This window comes from Athene noctua, chromosome 1 (assembly GCF_965140245.1).
Source record: "Athene noctua chromosome 1, bAthNoc1.hap1.1, whole genome shotgun sequence".
Classification (NCBI taxonomy): Eukaryota; Metazoa; Chordata; class Aves; order Strigiformes; family Strigidae; genus Athene; species Athene noctua.
Window position 1 is genome coordinate 170,877,719 of NC_134037.1, and position 16,292 is coordinate 170,894,010.

The 16,292-nt window shown below is 39.7% G+C and overlaps 1 protein-coding gene across 1 annotated transcript in view; it reads right to left on the reverse strand.

Moving 5' to 3' along the window:
• Positions 1-610: 610 nt before the first annotated feature.
• OTC (ornithine transcarbamylase) overlaps positions 611-16,292 on the reverse strand; it is a 37,864-nt gene continuing 22,182 nt past the window's right edge. Inside the window, exons 5-10 of the mRNA XM_074929547.1 lie at positions 12,656-12,809; positions 5,534-5,656; positions 4,113-4,166; positions 3,848-3,997; positions 2,684-2,821; positions 611-670 (exon numbers count right to left, since the gene is read on the reverse strand). Of these exons, the coding sequence (XP_074785648.1) occupies positions 611-670; positions 2,684-2,821; positions 3,848-3,997; positions 4,113-4,166; positions 5,534-5,656; positions 12,656-12,809 (679 nt within the window). The remainder of the gene's footprint in view (positions 671-2,683; positions 2,822-3,847; positions 3,998-4,112; positions 4,167-5,533; positions 5,657-12,655; positions 12,810-16,292) is intronic.

The following is a 16,292-nucleotide window of genomic DNA, read 5'->3' on the forward strand; positions in this document are numbered from 1 at the left end:
CTGTGGAAGCTGTTCTATTCCAATTCTGCAGCAATATCCCCCTATGCCAGCCCACAGGAATGTCATGGAGGAAGATGATGCTCACAAGGTCTCTATATTTTTGGTGTCAAACAGGAGTGGGATTTGGAGGTTGTCTGGAGGACAGAAACAGGAGCCAGGGTGCCCAGGAAGTGCAGGCAACCAAGGCAAACCAAAGCACTTCTTCTCTGCGTACACCTCCTGAGGTCAGCAACTAAATGGGACAGGCTTAGGGAGAAGGCTATGTCTGTCATATTACACTATACGAGTTCCAGCACAGCTATGCATAGACTATGTTATGCTTATGGTGCTGGTAGTTAAATCATTAAAGTGCAACCTTGGAACATTTTCCATGATGCTGATCACTAGAGAGGATAGCCAGCTTGGAGCATCAAGAAGAAAAGCAGCTTTTGCAATGGTGTTTATTGTCTTGAATATTTTCATGAAAGTAATGCAATATTATACAGCTAACTATATGGTTTTATTAAAGAATCATTCATTGCCTTGATCCTTTCTGAAGAAGATCTATGTCCTCATGGACCAGAATATTCTGCCGATGAGGAATATTTTTCTCTTGGCAGGAATCCAAGCATCAAAATGTAGGCTTTTGTAGCTGTGGTGAGTAATCTGTCAGCAGGGAAACCATGACAGCCTAGAGGAGGAAGAAAAGAAAAAATCCAATCACACTGGAAACAGATACTCCATAAAAATAAATAAGGGGAAAATACTTCCCAGCTCTAAAGTCTTGTGCTGAAACTTATTGTCCTGACAAAAACTGCACACTTAGATTTATTTGCTAGAATTTCTGATGATGAATCAGGAAAGAGCTTAAAATCAGTTAGGATGTTCTCTGTTGCAGCTGATAGATTTTCTTAGTGTGGACAAAATATATAATGGACAGCCTAGGAGAAATTCAGACAAAGCATTTAGATCAAATGCTGAGGCCTTTCTGGCATATTATATATTGTATCCTCAGCTACTGCTAGGAGATTCTGTAGGCAGCCAAACAGCACATGTGTTTGCTTGTGGATTTCAGCAGAGCTTCCATTAGCATCAGTGAGAGCCATACTAGAATGAGGACTTTGAAATTTATCCCAGTTTAGCTATACTTTCTGTAGAAAAACATAGAAAATCCTCACTGAGGTTAATAGTGTGTCATCTACCCCTCCTGACCTCCCCTAGTACTCCAACAAACCTTAGGGATGGCTGTGAAACAAGACCAATGGGAATGTCAGCTAAATAAAATGTGGCGTTGCACCAGCTCTGCTGTCTTCCCCACACCTGTGTACATAACAAACCCCATGCTTGCTTGGTTTTGACAAGGTATTAATTACCTGGTTCAGACTGTTGCAATTTCACAGCAGCGTTTGACTGCAAGTTGTTCTTTTGGCCCATAACTGGATTTACAAGGGTTCTCCAGGTCTCATTGCCTGTCCTTCCTTTCCCTTCAACCCTTCTCAGTGCGATAGGTAGTCCCAAGCACGAGTACTGAGTACACAGCTGTGCAGCCCCTCGCTGCTACCCATGTTGTAGCTGCACTCAGACGTGTTTGGAACTACAGCTGAGAAAATAATTTACTTTTCAGTTTGCTGTCTGAGCTGAAAGTGGTAGAAAATAATGTACAAACAAGATCTATCCAGTTATTATTTTTATAGCTTGAAAAAATACAAATAGGACATTTTTCTTAACCCTGAAAAAAGATGTGCAGCTGGATCCCAAAGTAAAGGGTTTATTTTCTTTGAAAAAATATTTAGGACAATTAAAAACAGTGCAAAGTTAAACTAAAAAATATGAGTACTTTTTTTTAATTCTTAGGTGAAAACTACGAATGTAACACAAATTTATTAATAACTTTGACCATGTCCAAAAATCTGGAGTTATGGCAAATACAATACTCAACCACTTATTCACTTGGAGCACATCCAGAGTTTGCTTGAGAGATATGACAATGTAATTTCTGGGATTTTTTTCACCTCTGAAAGTTTTCACTAGCTTTTGTCAACATGATGGTTCTAAAGCCTCCAATAAGTAAAAGATTACTGAGATCTGGCAGTAGTTTTCTGAAATTCTAGGAATGCTGAGAGGGGAGTTGTGGTTTATGTTAAATGCCAAGTATCCTCTCATGGTTCCCATGGATCACACAGTATTACCCACACCATAACCTTTCAGGGTCCTTCAAAGCTCTGCTCTTACAGTACTTCCTCAGGGAAAGTTCCTACTGGTGTCAGTGGCAGTTTTTCTTGAGAGAATGTTTCAGAACCTCTAGCTTTAAGTGTTTAGGAAATTACAGTTTCTAAGACCAGTCCCTGGGACCTCAGCATTTACCATGTTTTAAAACTGAGCGGCTGAGTTAATCATTAGAGTAAACCCAGTGATTTAGATACCAAAAAATTACAGCTTATACTGTAGATTTCACTTAGTGATAAAAACTGGGTCAAGCAACAGCAGATTATCATCAAAATAGGTCACATATGTGTCCAGCAGTATTTATGCTACATATATATGTTGCCTATAGTCAAAACTGTGATGTGCTGTGGGGTGCATTTGAAACATATGTATTAACATTTACTATTTATTGAGGAACCAGACTGAATCCAAGTCTGTAGTGGAAGGAAGAACAGAAGCTGACCCTAACCTCTAACTACTATTATCTTCTTTTTTTTACCATAATTGTCCATTTTCTGTTTTCAGCCTCCTGGAAAACCAATGACCGTGGAGAATAAAATACTTCATCATCAACTTCTTCAGGTTTTCTAGGTAAACAATGTAAAAAAGTCCAGTTCGAAGCAGCAGACTTTGCCATCTATAGATAAAAAAGCATATAAAAATAAAGAAATATGTGAGGACATTAATAAAATCTTTTAAGGCTAACAAATTTTATTTTAGCTCCCACTCTTGTTACTTGGATGATGAACTCAGGAGAATTCCACTGACTTCAAAAGAGTTCTTCATCTGTGAAGAAGATGGGAATATCCCCATTTAAGTCAGTAGGAGTTCAGTGCTGACTTCACGAAAGTCAAATATTTGCTCCTGTTTCTCTGGCTTTTGTAGAGGATTAAAAATTTCAGTGACCTAATGGATCAGTAAAGTGCAATACTATTGATAATTGCAATAAAAACATGCTAAACCATAATTTAAAAGGCTATATATTTTTTTTCTTTTGATATTGTCACTCATAATATATTGATCTGATGCCACTGAACAGTGAATTAAAGCACTTTAGGCCAGTTCAGAGACATACCGATCAATAGTATTTTGTGAACTTATGTTAAAATAGAGTCAATCAAACCAGTAATTCTATCAGCAAAGAAAATGTCCTTTTTATCTTTGACAATTAATAGTTTATCCTTTGTTTTCTCTAACTGATGTTGTGCTGATAAGCATTTCAACTAGGTGATTTTAAAGACATGTATTTAATGTTTTATTCATTGACAGATATACACAAAATTGCCCCAAATGCTATCCAGGCATTTAAGAGTTAATCTGTGAGCTGCTCATTCTAAATTCAATATAAGGGATCATTTCTGGTAGCAAAGAGGAAATTCAAAGTTAGAAATAGTTTTTAGGTCATAAAGAAGTAAAGGGGTAGCTCTCCTGTACATGTTCTGGAGTTAGATATTGGGAAGCTCTGAAAGAAGCCAATTCATGTGAACTGTATAAGATAATTCAAACTTTGTTATCTTCATGAGTTTTTCAAGTTGGAGGAAGGTTTGCATGGGGTTGTTCCATGGCCCCACTCAAAAAAAATCAAACCCATGCTTTGCTGATGTTGATTTTTATCAATGCAAACTGTAAAAGCATCAACAAAAAACTAAAACTCAATTTTTACCTGCATTGTAATCTGATAACCTTGAAATGCCTTTAGTCTTTCTTTCTTTTCCTCTTCTTGTCCCATACTTATCCACGTATCTGTAACTAAGACATTGGCACTGTCGGCAGCTTCAAAAGGATCTGTTGTGAGAAGTAACTTGGTGCCATACTAATGTGAATAAAATAAAGAAGATCAGGAAGACATGGAACTTCGTTTCTTTTCATTTATAATGAAAATACACTCTATTCAAACTACTTTACTAGGCTATTTCTTAGGCTCCTACCTCTTTGGAGTACTGCTCAGTTATTTCAGTTATTCTGAGGTCTGGTTCAAACCCCTGCCAAAGAGATGATAGGTAACATATCATGGAATGTATGTAAGATCTTTACTGATCACTGGTTAGAAAAATACTGATTGATCCATTTGCTATGGGAAGAATGTCTTTCAGAACTGTAGAATTTGAGGAAATTATGCTGATTTTGTTGAAAGTTTATTTTGGAGATAAGCTGGTAGAGTGTTTTGATAAGGTAAGAAAAATTATTTCAACAGTTACAGAATGAAATGCTTATACTTCTTTTTTTGTTGTTCTAAGTTGATTATTTGTTGTATATTTTATATTGTATTACAATGCAGCATTCTAAAGAGCCACATCACCAATCTGAGCCAACCAAGATGCAACACTTCCATCAATCTGAAACAACTTTCAAAGACAGAGGGCACTGGATGACTTTGTAACACTTTCTCAAATGGAATTATCATTCTCTGTGATTTATACTGCAGTCATTAATTCCCCTCAGCCCTTCTGAAATTGGACTCAATAGAATTGCCAGTCAGAGAGGGACCTGGGGGTGTTGATTGACAGCCGGCTGAACAGGAGCCAGCAGTGTGCCCAGGTGGCCAAGAAGGCCAATGGCATCCTGGCTTGTGTCAGCAATAGCGTGGCCAGCAGGGACAGGGAAGGGATCTTACCCCTGTACTCGGCACTGGTGAGGCCGCACCTCGATTCCTGTGTTCAGTTTTGGGCCCCTCACTACAAAAAGGACATTGAATGACTCGAGCGTGTCCAGAGAAGGGCAACGGAGCTGGTGCAGGGTCTGGAGCACAGGTCGCACGAGGAGCAGCTGAGGGAACTGGGGGTGTTTAGTCTGGAGAAGAGGAGGCTGAGGGGAGACCTCATCGCCCTCTACAGCTACCTGAAGGGAGGTTGCAGAGAGCTGGGGATGAGTCTTTTTAACCAAGTAATAAGGAACAGGACAAGAAGTAATGGCCTCAAGTTGCGCCAGGGAAGGTTTAGACTAGATGTCAGGAAGCATTTCTTTACAGAAGGGGTTGTTAGGTGTTGGAATGGGCTTCCCAGGGAGGTGGTGGAGTCCCCATCCCTGGAGGTGTCTAAGAGTCGCGTCGATTTAGTGCTTAAGGACATGGTGTAGTTGGGAACTGTCAGTGCTAGGTTGACAGTTGGACTAGATGACCATCAAGGTCCTTTCCAACCTAGCTGATTCTGTGATTCTGATTCTGTGATTGTGTGAATTACTCCTGCTTTGCATTGGAATACTAAATCAGGATTCTGAACTCTGGTTCTGAAAGCTGGCCCTCAAGATATGTGCCTTCCCCACTAAGTGAGGCCCTTGGGAGTTATCCAAGTGGCTGAGAGAAGAATGGGCAATGTTTGCCTTTCTTACTCCATCCACATGGCTTTCTTACCTTGGGACTCGCAATACGCAGGTGCATTCCCAGCTTTGCAGCACTTATCATGATGGAGTGGAGGACGTTGTTTCCATCCCCGATCCAGGTGACAGTGAGTCCATTCAGCCCACCATAGTGCTCCTGCCAGATGAATCAGACAGCCCTGGGATTATGTACCAGGCAAGCTAAACAAGCTGATGCCCTAGGTAGGAGGGGTTGATCAGACAGGTCTGGTGCAAAGAAGGCTGGTTACCTTCAAATGCCAGCTGCATGGATCCATACCTTTAACTGACTTTACTGCAGCTACAAGATGCTCAGGGAGGGGAAGTCTCCTGTGTCTCAAAGGCCCAAGTGCTGCAGCTTTCTCTAGTGAAGGACACATTGACACATATGCCATATGGTAGGGCCCAGGCTGAGAGACACAGCACCAGACACACAGTAACTTTAGCACCAAAGCCACACACTATGAGTGGTGCTCACAAATATCAGTGAATGGTAGAAATTCTTAATTTAGAGTCAGTCCTAATGTCTAGGATAGCACTTCTTCCAGCTTTCCCCCAGATTGTGAAAATATCCCTATTCAGGTTTGTTCTGGCTTGGTTGTCTCTGCACGATGTTCCCTGCAGTCATGGCAGTGGTCATGCCCTTAGAGTGCATGTTAACTGTCACTGCTGTACTGGACAGCAAAGAGCAATACTTTGAAATCAGCTGTGCTGCTCATGGCCTGCAGGGTTTGCTCTCTGTTGTACAGCCAAAGAGTGCAGTGATTTTTAAAAAGTGCGGAGTACCCGAACTTGAAACAGCATTACAGTGTTAACTGTAGCTTTGCCTGATAGCACTTACAGCCTGTATGTGTGTGGCTGCTCCGGCCCTCAGCCACCAACAGATAAGGCCTAAAGAGGAACAAGAGTAACAGGAATTTCATATTCCCAGAGCAGGACAATTTGAGGCCTTTTAGCAAGCCTTGTTTTAAGTATGCATGCTTATAGATAAGTTGATACCAGAAAGTTTGTAAAGACATAACCAAATACTTCTATATGCCAACTCCACCTCATGACTCAAAGGACTAAAGACACAATAGAGAGCCTTTTATTCTTAGTTCAAAACTAGGCCATGCTACAATTGCATTGTAGTAGCTGGAAGCCAGACAGTGCTTCAACACTTTGTGTGACATGATTCAATGCTTGTCAGAGAGGATAAGCATCCACACTGTAGAGCTGTAGTAACTGGCAACCTTGCAAGCAGTCGCAGCAAAGGTGCCAAAAGACTGAACAGGAAAAGGGCTGAGACTACCCCCTCCTCTCCCGGCAGCAACTTCTCCCAAACAAATAGTTGTGAAGTTGTTCCAGAACAAAGTTATTGGTGTTTCTGCCAGTGACCACAACTGTGAGTCAAAAATAGTAGCACTTGAAATATTGAATGACATTAAAATGCTGTTGAAATCTAAACCTAATAGAGTCCTAAGCTGCCTACAGTTTAAGGGCTAGAATTATGTTATCATAAAACTGTAACTTTTTCAGCTGAAGTTTGTTAGCAGCAAGCTCACCTGCAGAGGTTTGATGCAAGGGCATTTACAGGAGAGCAAATCGGGACTTTGTGGACGTGGAAGTTATTTCAGTCTAACAGTTCTGCAGGTCTCTAAGGATCTTTCAAAGTCCTCCCACATCTCCTAGCAATGGTGCTCCTAGGAGAAGGCCAAACTAAAGCATTTATTTAAGGGGTTGTTTCCAGCTAGGGCTTAATGATAGCTGAGACATGAACCCACAGCCAGAAGAAAACGAGACAGCCCTGAGTTCTTTTGATCTCATTGTTTAAAAATAGACATTGCAGCCTGTAATGCTCAAAGCACTGACTAGTGAGTCACAAATATACTGCTATGTTAAATAACTTCCACCTTATTACCAGCTGCTACTCTGCATTGAAAGGAGCACAGTGCATACTAAATACTTCTCTGTTTTCCCAAGCTACTAGCTGTTACAGATAAAATACAAAGTATTGGAGATGTCTGTATAATAACCCTCAATACGCACTGCAAATTGCAAAGCCACATCTGCAGTGACTGCTGTATAGAGTGGACATAGCTGAGTTAATCTTAATGAAGATGTTTTGCTAATGGAAGAAGTTGCAGACAAGGCAGAATCAAGCTGTGTGTGTCTATTTTATATCCTGTGCTAAGCTTTATGCTGCCACTGGTACACAGCTGCTGTAACTCAAACCTCTCCAGCCCGCTATGAGTGTGACTGTACTGCTTACATGCCTACATGCTCAGCTGCCAAGAAAGACGAGATGATTGTATTGGTCAGAAGCATAAAGCTTTGAGGCAATACAAAAGCTACTAGTAGATGAGACATACTCCCCCCCCCCCCCCCCCCCTGTTTTATAGTATATATTTATACAACTGCACAATGAAAATCTTGCTAGAAGTGTTTTGCCATGATGGTAACACTCTAGGTTAAACCAGAACCTTTACAATACATGCTGATCCCCTGAGCCTCTGAAGATATTTTTCCCCTTACATCCCTCTCCAATTTTTCCAGACTCTCTTGTACTGATATAGGCTTTTTACCTGCTTAGGTGTTCTGCAGTTTCTCTTTACATTTGGAACCTGACTTCAAAATACTTATGCTCCTAGTCAAGCCATACAAAAAATAACATATTTGGAAATCTTAGAGCCCTTCTCCCTTAAGAACGTCTCTTTGGCAAACTAGTGATTGCTGCTGTAGTACCACAAAACTTTGGCTTTTCTATTCTCATGAAAAATCCCACCTAAACAATTAATGTCAATTTTACGGTCAACTTTCTCAGCCTGGTACTGCTTTTACAATGTCTCATTCTGTTCTTATCCATAGTTGCAGTGTATCAGCGTATCAAACCCAGGGAAAAATAGGCATGCTCAGTGATTTAGCACTGTTTTATGTTTAGAGAAGACTGGTTTAACTAATTACTGACATTCGTGTCTGCCTCTGCCTAGACTTGCTTCCAGCTAGGCTGAAACTCTGACACCATTATAGATTACTTCTGAAATGTTTGACCACAACAGTCATAACAGCCCTCAATTAAAACAAGCTTTTGAATAATGAATCAATAACTTGTCAAAATTTAAAATGGAAAGCAGGGCCCTAGTCAAAGCTTTTAGCCATTTGGGAGACAGAGCAATCCAGTAGATAAGAAACTGGGCAAACTTGGATCTCTTGGCTCTCAAACTGAGCTGAAGGCAGATGCTGGGCCAGTTATCTTTCTTACTCCCACATTGGTTTTTGTCATGGTTATTAAAACAGTATATTCTAGAGGATCAGTCCAGATCTTAGGTGGGATCTAATTCTTAGAATAATGATGATGATGAATTTAAAGACTATAATAATTTGAGCTCTTTGGGCTCATTGAGAAGTTGAGAATATACGGCAGCCCTCTTCGAGCTGGGCAACATTAATTTGTTACACTGTTTGAAAAGGAATCACTAGTATATTTCTTAAGCCAACAATTTATTTCTGAAAAAGAAATTTCCCTTCAGACCAGTGACATAAAAGGCTAGTGGCATATGGATCCACTCTAATTACCAGTCTGGCCATCCTGCAGTCAGCTACAAGTTAGCTGATTTGGCCAGTGACATTAATATCAGTTGAATCAATGTCAATACCTCACTTTGTCCCTGGAATACAAATTGTGTGATGCTGCCCTGCAGCCAAGCTTCGCAGAGCAGAAGTTGTGAGCCACAGCTTCCACCCAGGAGACTGAGAGGCACCGGGTGGACTCAGCAAGGGGCTGTTACATGTCTTCAGCACATACAGAGAAGTGGCTCTGCATGTGCATAGTACCAGAATACAAACTTAATAGTCTTTAAAGGCTGAAGCCCCAAACACTCAAAGTCTGGTTGCATAATGTTACAACCATTTCTAGTGGGTTATATCCCAAGAGCAAACTCAGCTCAACCCAACTTTTAAGAAAGAGGGTAGCATGCATGCTAAGAAAAACATCTGTCTTGGAATAATAGAGGGCATTAATCCTGACTACAGTATTGAAGGACAGACCTAGCTTTGACATCAGACATATGAGGGGCCCCAGATTTCCCAGGAAGAAGGCACTGGGCAAGAGGAACCTGAAGAATCTCACCCCAGTATTCTTGACAGGAGCACACTTTGTGACCTGACAAGAACACCCTGAATACAGAACAAGAACTGACAGCCCTGAAAATAAACCAGCCACACTGTTTGGGGAATGCAACAGACTATACTAAAATAACCACACTAAAATGCACCTGTGAAAAGGAAATCAGAAGCCTTAAGCAAGAAGACATTCTGACAAAACAAACCAGGAAATCAGGCAGTTTCAGACTGAAGAGAAAGCACTTGAAGAGGATTCAAGAAGGCACATGATAAAATTAACAGGATTTAGAAAATGGAAGAATAAAAATGTACTAAGCATGAACAGGGCCAGAGTGTGTGTAGTGCTCCACTGACAAATGCAGCAGGAGAAAAAAGAGGCAGAAAAAAAAAGTACATTTGGGGTATGTACTGACAGCAAGGGAGGAGCAGTGCCAGGCAGAAAAAAATTTACAGATATAAGGAAGAGACATTTTTAAAGAGAAATAAGCTGCACAAAATCTGTAGCTACATTTACATATAAGACTAGCCGTCTGTGCCACTATTGTAGTTTGCATGTATATATAAATCAAGTAAATTGCCTTTACATTGCAAGAAAGCAGTCCAAATGTTATATATTAACTTTCAACTCATTTAAAAAATCAGTGGTACTATTCAACATCTCTGTATTAATCTTCTGGCAGGCAGTACTCAAATAATATCTTTTTACCCTGCTGAAAATCCCATGAGAAGTTTCATTGTGGTAAGTAACAACTAGACCCTGTGGCTCACACTTCTTCAAGTGTTAATCCTACTTCTGTGACCTGGTGAAGTTCATTATATGACTAAAACGCCATTTTATTACATGCTACTGGCTGTAAGACCAGTCTTCTCCACCTCAGTGTACAGTGCAGAGATGAAAAAAAGCAGCAGAGAGTCAGGTCAGAAAGGGAAAGAGCAGGCAGTGCCAACACCCACAGTGCACCGCTGAGAGCTCCCCTTTGCCTGCCTCTTTCTCCTGGGTAAGAAAGCAAGAATAGAAAGTGGGTCAGAAACCAGTGGTGCAGCATGCCCTTGGCAAAGTGGGGTGGCCACCCAGCTGCCCTCTAAAGACCTCCTGGCAAGGTCTGGGCTAGAGAACATGCTGGAAAGGCTTGGGGAGCAATGGGCACAGCTGGAGGAAACAGTGCTCTGCTTATCAATCACGCAGACTGGGAAAGCGCTGTAAATTTTAAAAAGCTTCTATGTCTGTCCAAAAGCTGACACATTCATTGAGATCTCTGTAAGTGCTCAGTTTGTCATACCTCTCCATGTCCAGTGTTTCTTTTGTTTGAGCATCAACTGTTACGGTCCTGTTTCCTCATCATGTAAAACATGCTGGGACACTCTTTCCAAGATATCCTTCCCAGTGCTTGATGCAAAAAGGACACCTGCCTGCTGTTGCTGCTGCCCTAGGTATTCAAACCAAGGAAAAATCCATCCTGTGGGCTCATGTTCACCTAGAGCTTCTACTATGGCTGCCCTACAGAAGGATACAACAGAGGAGGAGCAGAGGATGATCAATAGGGCATGTACTCTTTCTGCTTATTTCCATAGGTTTCCCCCTAAGATCAGTGGAGAAAGAAATGCATCTCTAGAGGGTGATTGAGATGCTCAGTGGTCTCTCTTCATTGAATGGAGATGGAGTGCAGGACAACAGCACTCTGAACTCTGGTGCCATAGTTAGTGGCCCAGATAAAACCAGGTTTTGGCATAGAGGTATCAATAGTCATGTAGACTGTGAGTCACAGAGTATTCCTGAAGCCTGTTATTCACATGTGATAAGATGCTAATAACTAAGGTGTTTGCAAGACAACCCCCCACAAAACACAACCGTAAGATTCACCTGGTTTACAGTTACACAGAGTGTTTAAATGAAATTATGACATTTAGTGATTGATGACATTCTCATTACAGCTTACTGTTTTACATAACTTGAACAGTTCACTGAGGCTGGCTCAACGTGATCTCACAAACGTACCTTATACTAAGGTTATGTAAAGCATTTTAGTCTAAAGTTCACCAATTTTTGCTGGTCTCTTCACTTTAAGTATTGCAAAGTTTATGAAAAGTACTAATCAAAGTAAGGAAAAAGTAATTTTCACTAAACATAGAAGTCTTTCAGTATTTAAATATTAAGGCGTGAATAATTTAGTATTACTCTCACTAGATCTTTTCCACATACTGAACGTCCCATAACAAAGTCTTCGACACCTGAGAAACACAGCTGAATGAATCAGGAAATTATTCTGCCCTCTCTTTTTTCAAGCAGTGTGATTTTTATTCATTCAAAAAGTAAACAAGGTCAGAGGAGTTTATCATAGTTGTCAAACAGCACTGCAATATAATGATTTTTTTTATAAGCCTCAACTGATTGTAAAACAGCACAGTCCTTCTGTTCACAGATAAACATCTGGGATTCTATGTGTAAAACGTTATCCTGCTGTCAAATTGACTATTTCATTAGATTAAACTATAAAATATGATCTTTTTAAACTATTCTTTTATGTGAGCAAAGTTTAAATAGTTTTAAGAGCCTAAAGACTAGGACTTTGAACTGTTAGCATTAACTGGTTTTTCAAAATGGATTTGTTCAGTCCATTTCCTAATATATGGACAGTGATTATTTTTAAACTGATCACAGGTGAGGGAGGAATCAAAAGTGAACTACTGAGTTTTTTTAAAGTCAGTGGAAAAACTTCCACTGGCTTGGTTGAGCCAACATCTCACTTTTATCTTAATATGTAAAGCCCCCTGCACATTTTTTGAATTGCATCCTAATTCCAATGAAGTATTTAATTTTATGCTTAACTTCAGTCCCAGTACAGCCGATAGGACTATGTAATTGTTTTAAATTAAACAGATCCTTAATTATATTGTTGGATGAAGATCTTTTTAACTAAGTGCCACATAATTACCACTTAGAAAAACACAGGAATAAATGATTTTGAATGTTACTTCCCCAAATACTTACCAAGACTTTGCAAAAAAAGTTGTTATTAAATGGGGATTATATTGTTACCTGAAGAGTTAGGTAATCAGCTAAAATCTGGAGAGGATGGTATAAATCAGACAACCCATTGATTATTGGGATTGTGGCTTCTTTCGTCATTAGGTCCAGATCGTTATGCTTATAAACTCGAGCCAAGATTGCATTTGTCATGCTGGACAGCACCCTAGAGGATAGCAGAAAATACCCAAGTCAAACATAATAAATATAGCCCAGTTGCACTCTTCAGCATGCAACGCATAAATATTGAGAAGTAGTAAGAATCAAATTTTTTCAGCTACCTGAATAATTTATCGTGCCTGAATAACACACTTAAATGAAGACATTTAACAAGCTTCTAATAAATAAGCAGTTTTACTTATTAACAAACTATAGTAAGTAAATGAAAACTGCTGCTGTATTTTATGCTTTTTCTCTTTAGCATTTGATTGTAGCTACAGATGTAACATCCACAAATGTAAACATATCTGAACTAAGATAAGGGATTGCACAACAATGTAATATTTGAAGAATTTGATAACTTCAGAAGAGATAAATTTAAGATTTCTTGAATCTTTTAGCAAAGAAAAATGCATCACTGACTGAATATTAGTGTCTCTGCACGGTAACCTGATCTTTGAGAGGATTAGGAATACAGATCTGTTTTAGTTTACCACAATTCTTTACTGATTTTAATGAACACAGAAACAGGAGGCCAACAACACCAGCCTGTTCTTTCTCCTACCTACACACCTGTGTATTGGCACAGATGGTATCAGCATTGAAGTAATGCCCAGATTTGAAACTCAGTATACTAATAGGGGCATGCAGGAATCACTGTACCACTCTGGCCTTAACCTCACTTGCCACGGTGTGAAAGACTAAGAGATTAGAATAGTGGATTAGCACAGTATAGTCAGTATTCAGTGAATTCTTTAGATAAATTAAATATGGATGGAGCTCGGCATTCTTTGCATTTCTGTGTTATAATCAGGTCCTGAAGACTAAATTTGAAGTAGCATTTTCTGTTTTCATGTTATCTCTAATACGACCTTAAAACAAAACAAGGAAGAGACTGATTAGAAGAGTATGAAAAATCCTTGCAGTATCTATCTTCCTGATTAGCCATGAAGAATTCTGGTATCTTCTCTTGTGAAAATATGGCTGTTAATGCCATGGCCTTTACACAGACAAATCTCCTGATGAAGGTGGTAACAAATATTTTCTACAGACACTCTTCACACAGACAAAACTTTTATAAAATGTTACAAGATTCCCTGTAGAGTGCTCTCTGAAGAAAAGACTGCCGGTAGCAGCTACTAGTGAGAAGAAGGAACTGAACAACTGATAGCAAAGCATTGGAATAGTTGCTGTTTGTGCCATTATTTCTTCTGAACTCACAAGGTTTTTTTCTCTATGTATGTACTTATTGTAGCTTGAAGCATGTGACTGGAAAACCTGTTCTGTTCTGAACTAGCTACCATGGATGGGATGCATGGTCCCTTGTGTTAGCCATCTAACGGGTGTCCACCCTAAACAAGACATAGCTGGTCCTACCAGTCAAGGAAAAGAAGCAATCACATGGGGAAATTGTCCATTTTTCTTAGACATTTTTTAGGATGTCAGGACAGCTGATTCCTACCTGATATGACAGATAAAGAATTTAAAGAAGATGGTTCCTTTACAGGATATACCATTAGGGGCAATTCAGTTATAACCAGTTACCAACGAGTGAAAACTGCTGGATTTTGTTCCTTCATCTGTTGAAAGTAGATACTAGACTAAACCTTTACCAGCAAGATATCAGATAGTCCTTCCGCCAGCATTTCTAGATGTCATATCTTACAGTAAGAAACTCAAGTGGAAATTGAGTTTACTCTTTGTGAAATCAAAACCAAATTGAACTCAGAAAAAAAAAAAAAATAGACCTCATCTGAATAGATTAAGTCTCCTGTAATCAAATCAATTTAAAGGAAACCATGTAAGACTGGGATTGCATAGGTAAAAGACCTGGCTAGATAACAGTCTTTAGTAAAGGTGAAGTTTTGGAAGGTGAGGAGGAGTAAGCACAGGGGACTTTTAATTTAGGGTTCCTATTTATCACCAACTACAAAGTGGTTTTCTTTTTTCATTCTTTTTGCAAGATTGTGAGCCTACAAACTTCAAAATCTGAGAGCTTGGAAATATTTGAGTGTATTTGAGTGCTGCATCTCTCTCTTTTCAAAATAACTTTTATTTCTACAGAGAAAAGCTGGAAATTTTTACTCAAGTGTATCCTCCAAGGAATTCAAAATTAAACAAAAATAGAAGTATGCCTTTTTGGTGTGGCTGATCTCTGGATTTGAAAATGGGACATTAGTATATATTTTGAGTAGACTATTGCTATCCAAGGTAGTGTTTTAGTTTTGTTATGAAAGTATGTATTGATTCAAAAGGTTTAAATTTCTAACAAGACTACTTCATTGTCATTCATAGTCTTACTGGGGCATATGGTGGATGTGTTCTCAGTAAGTGGTGAGAAGTAAACCCATTCTCCATAGATGCAGAGTCATCCCTTAATAATGCCAGTGGACTGGTAAAATTATCCTATGAGTTCTTCAGTGCTGTCACTGAACCTTACGGCCACTGAGCTATAGTAGTGCACAAAGGAACTGCTCTACTATGGAAAGATTCATTTTACATAATATATCAGACGTGGTAAACAGCACTGAAAGGCTTAGAGTTCCTTAACGGATGGTAACTTTTTGCTCCTGTGTCAGAGTAAATGTAAATGTCTTGTGAAGCGTGGAAGAACTGTATTATGAGCAGGTAATAAGTCACTAAAAATATGTTCACAGCATAAATGTTTTCAACTCTTACCTGCAGCAATTCTAATAAAAACTGTGACTTTTATAGATCTGTGCCCCTTTTGCTTTAAGTCTCAATCTCAAGTACTTCTAAAGCCTTCAGAGACCTAGACACATGGCTGTAAATATTTGAAATACCCTCGGAGTTTACTACAGGCATTATTTTTTTGTTCTTACATTAACTGAAAGATGTTGGCTTGTTATCCTTCATTTACAAGAAATGTCAAGGAATTAACACTTGGGTTGTTCTTCTGGGCAAACTGCTCAGCCTTGATTATGCAAAGTCAGTAATAATTCTACTAATGAGAGTAGGAGTGAAGCAGAGCATGTGGGGTTCTGTAAGGACCTGGGAAAGTCCTCACTCCACTGTAGCAGGTAAGTGCTGTGACTCAGCAGAGGTGCAAAATCCCCAGGCCAGGGTCATAAACAGGGGCTTGACCTGGAAGAGCAAGTAGTGGCAGAGAAAAGGTGGGCTAAAAGCTTGCATGGGAAGTGGGTATTGTAGGAGCTTTCTCCACAGAATGGGGACTCCTCCAGAATGGCTGGAAGATTTGCTTGCTTCTACTTTTTGCCTTATTTCTTGTAGTTTACTTCTTCCCTTTTGCTTGTGCAAACAAAAGTCATTCAAGAACCAAAGATTCATTGGCCCTTTACTATCCCATTTGGAAGAAGAAATGAAAACTGGCTGTCCTGGGTCAGCTAGGATAGGGTTAAGTTTCCCCAGCACAGAAGGGGGAAGGGATCTCCAGGCGGATTATTCATACCATGCTGATGTCAGATCCGGGCATGGGAGCGCGGGAACTTTTTCCTTTGTGGTTTTGGTG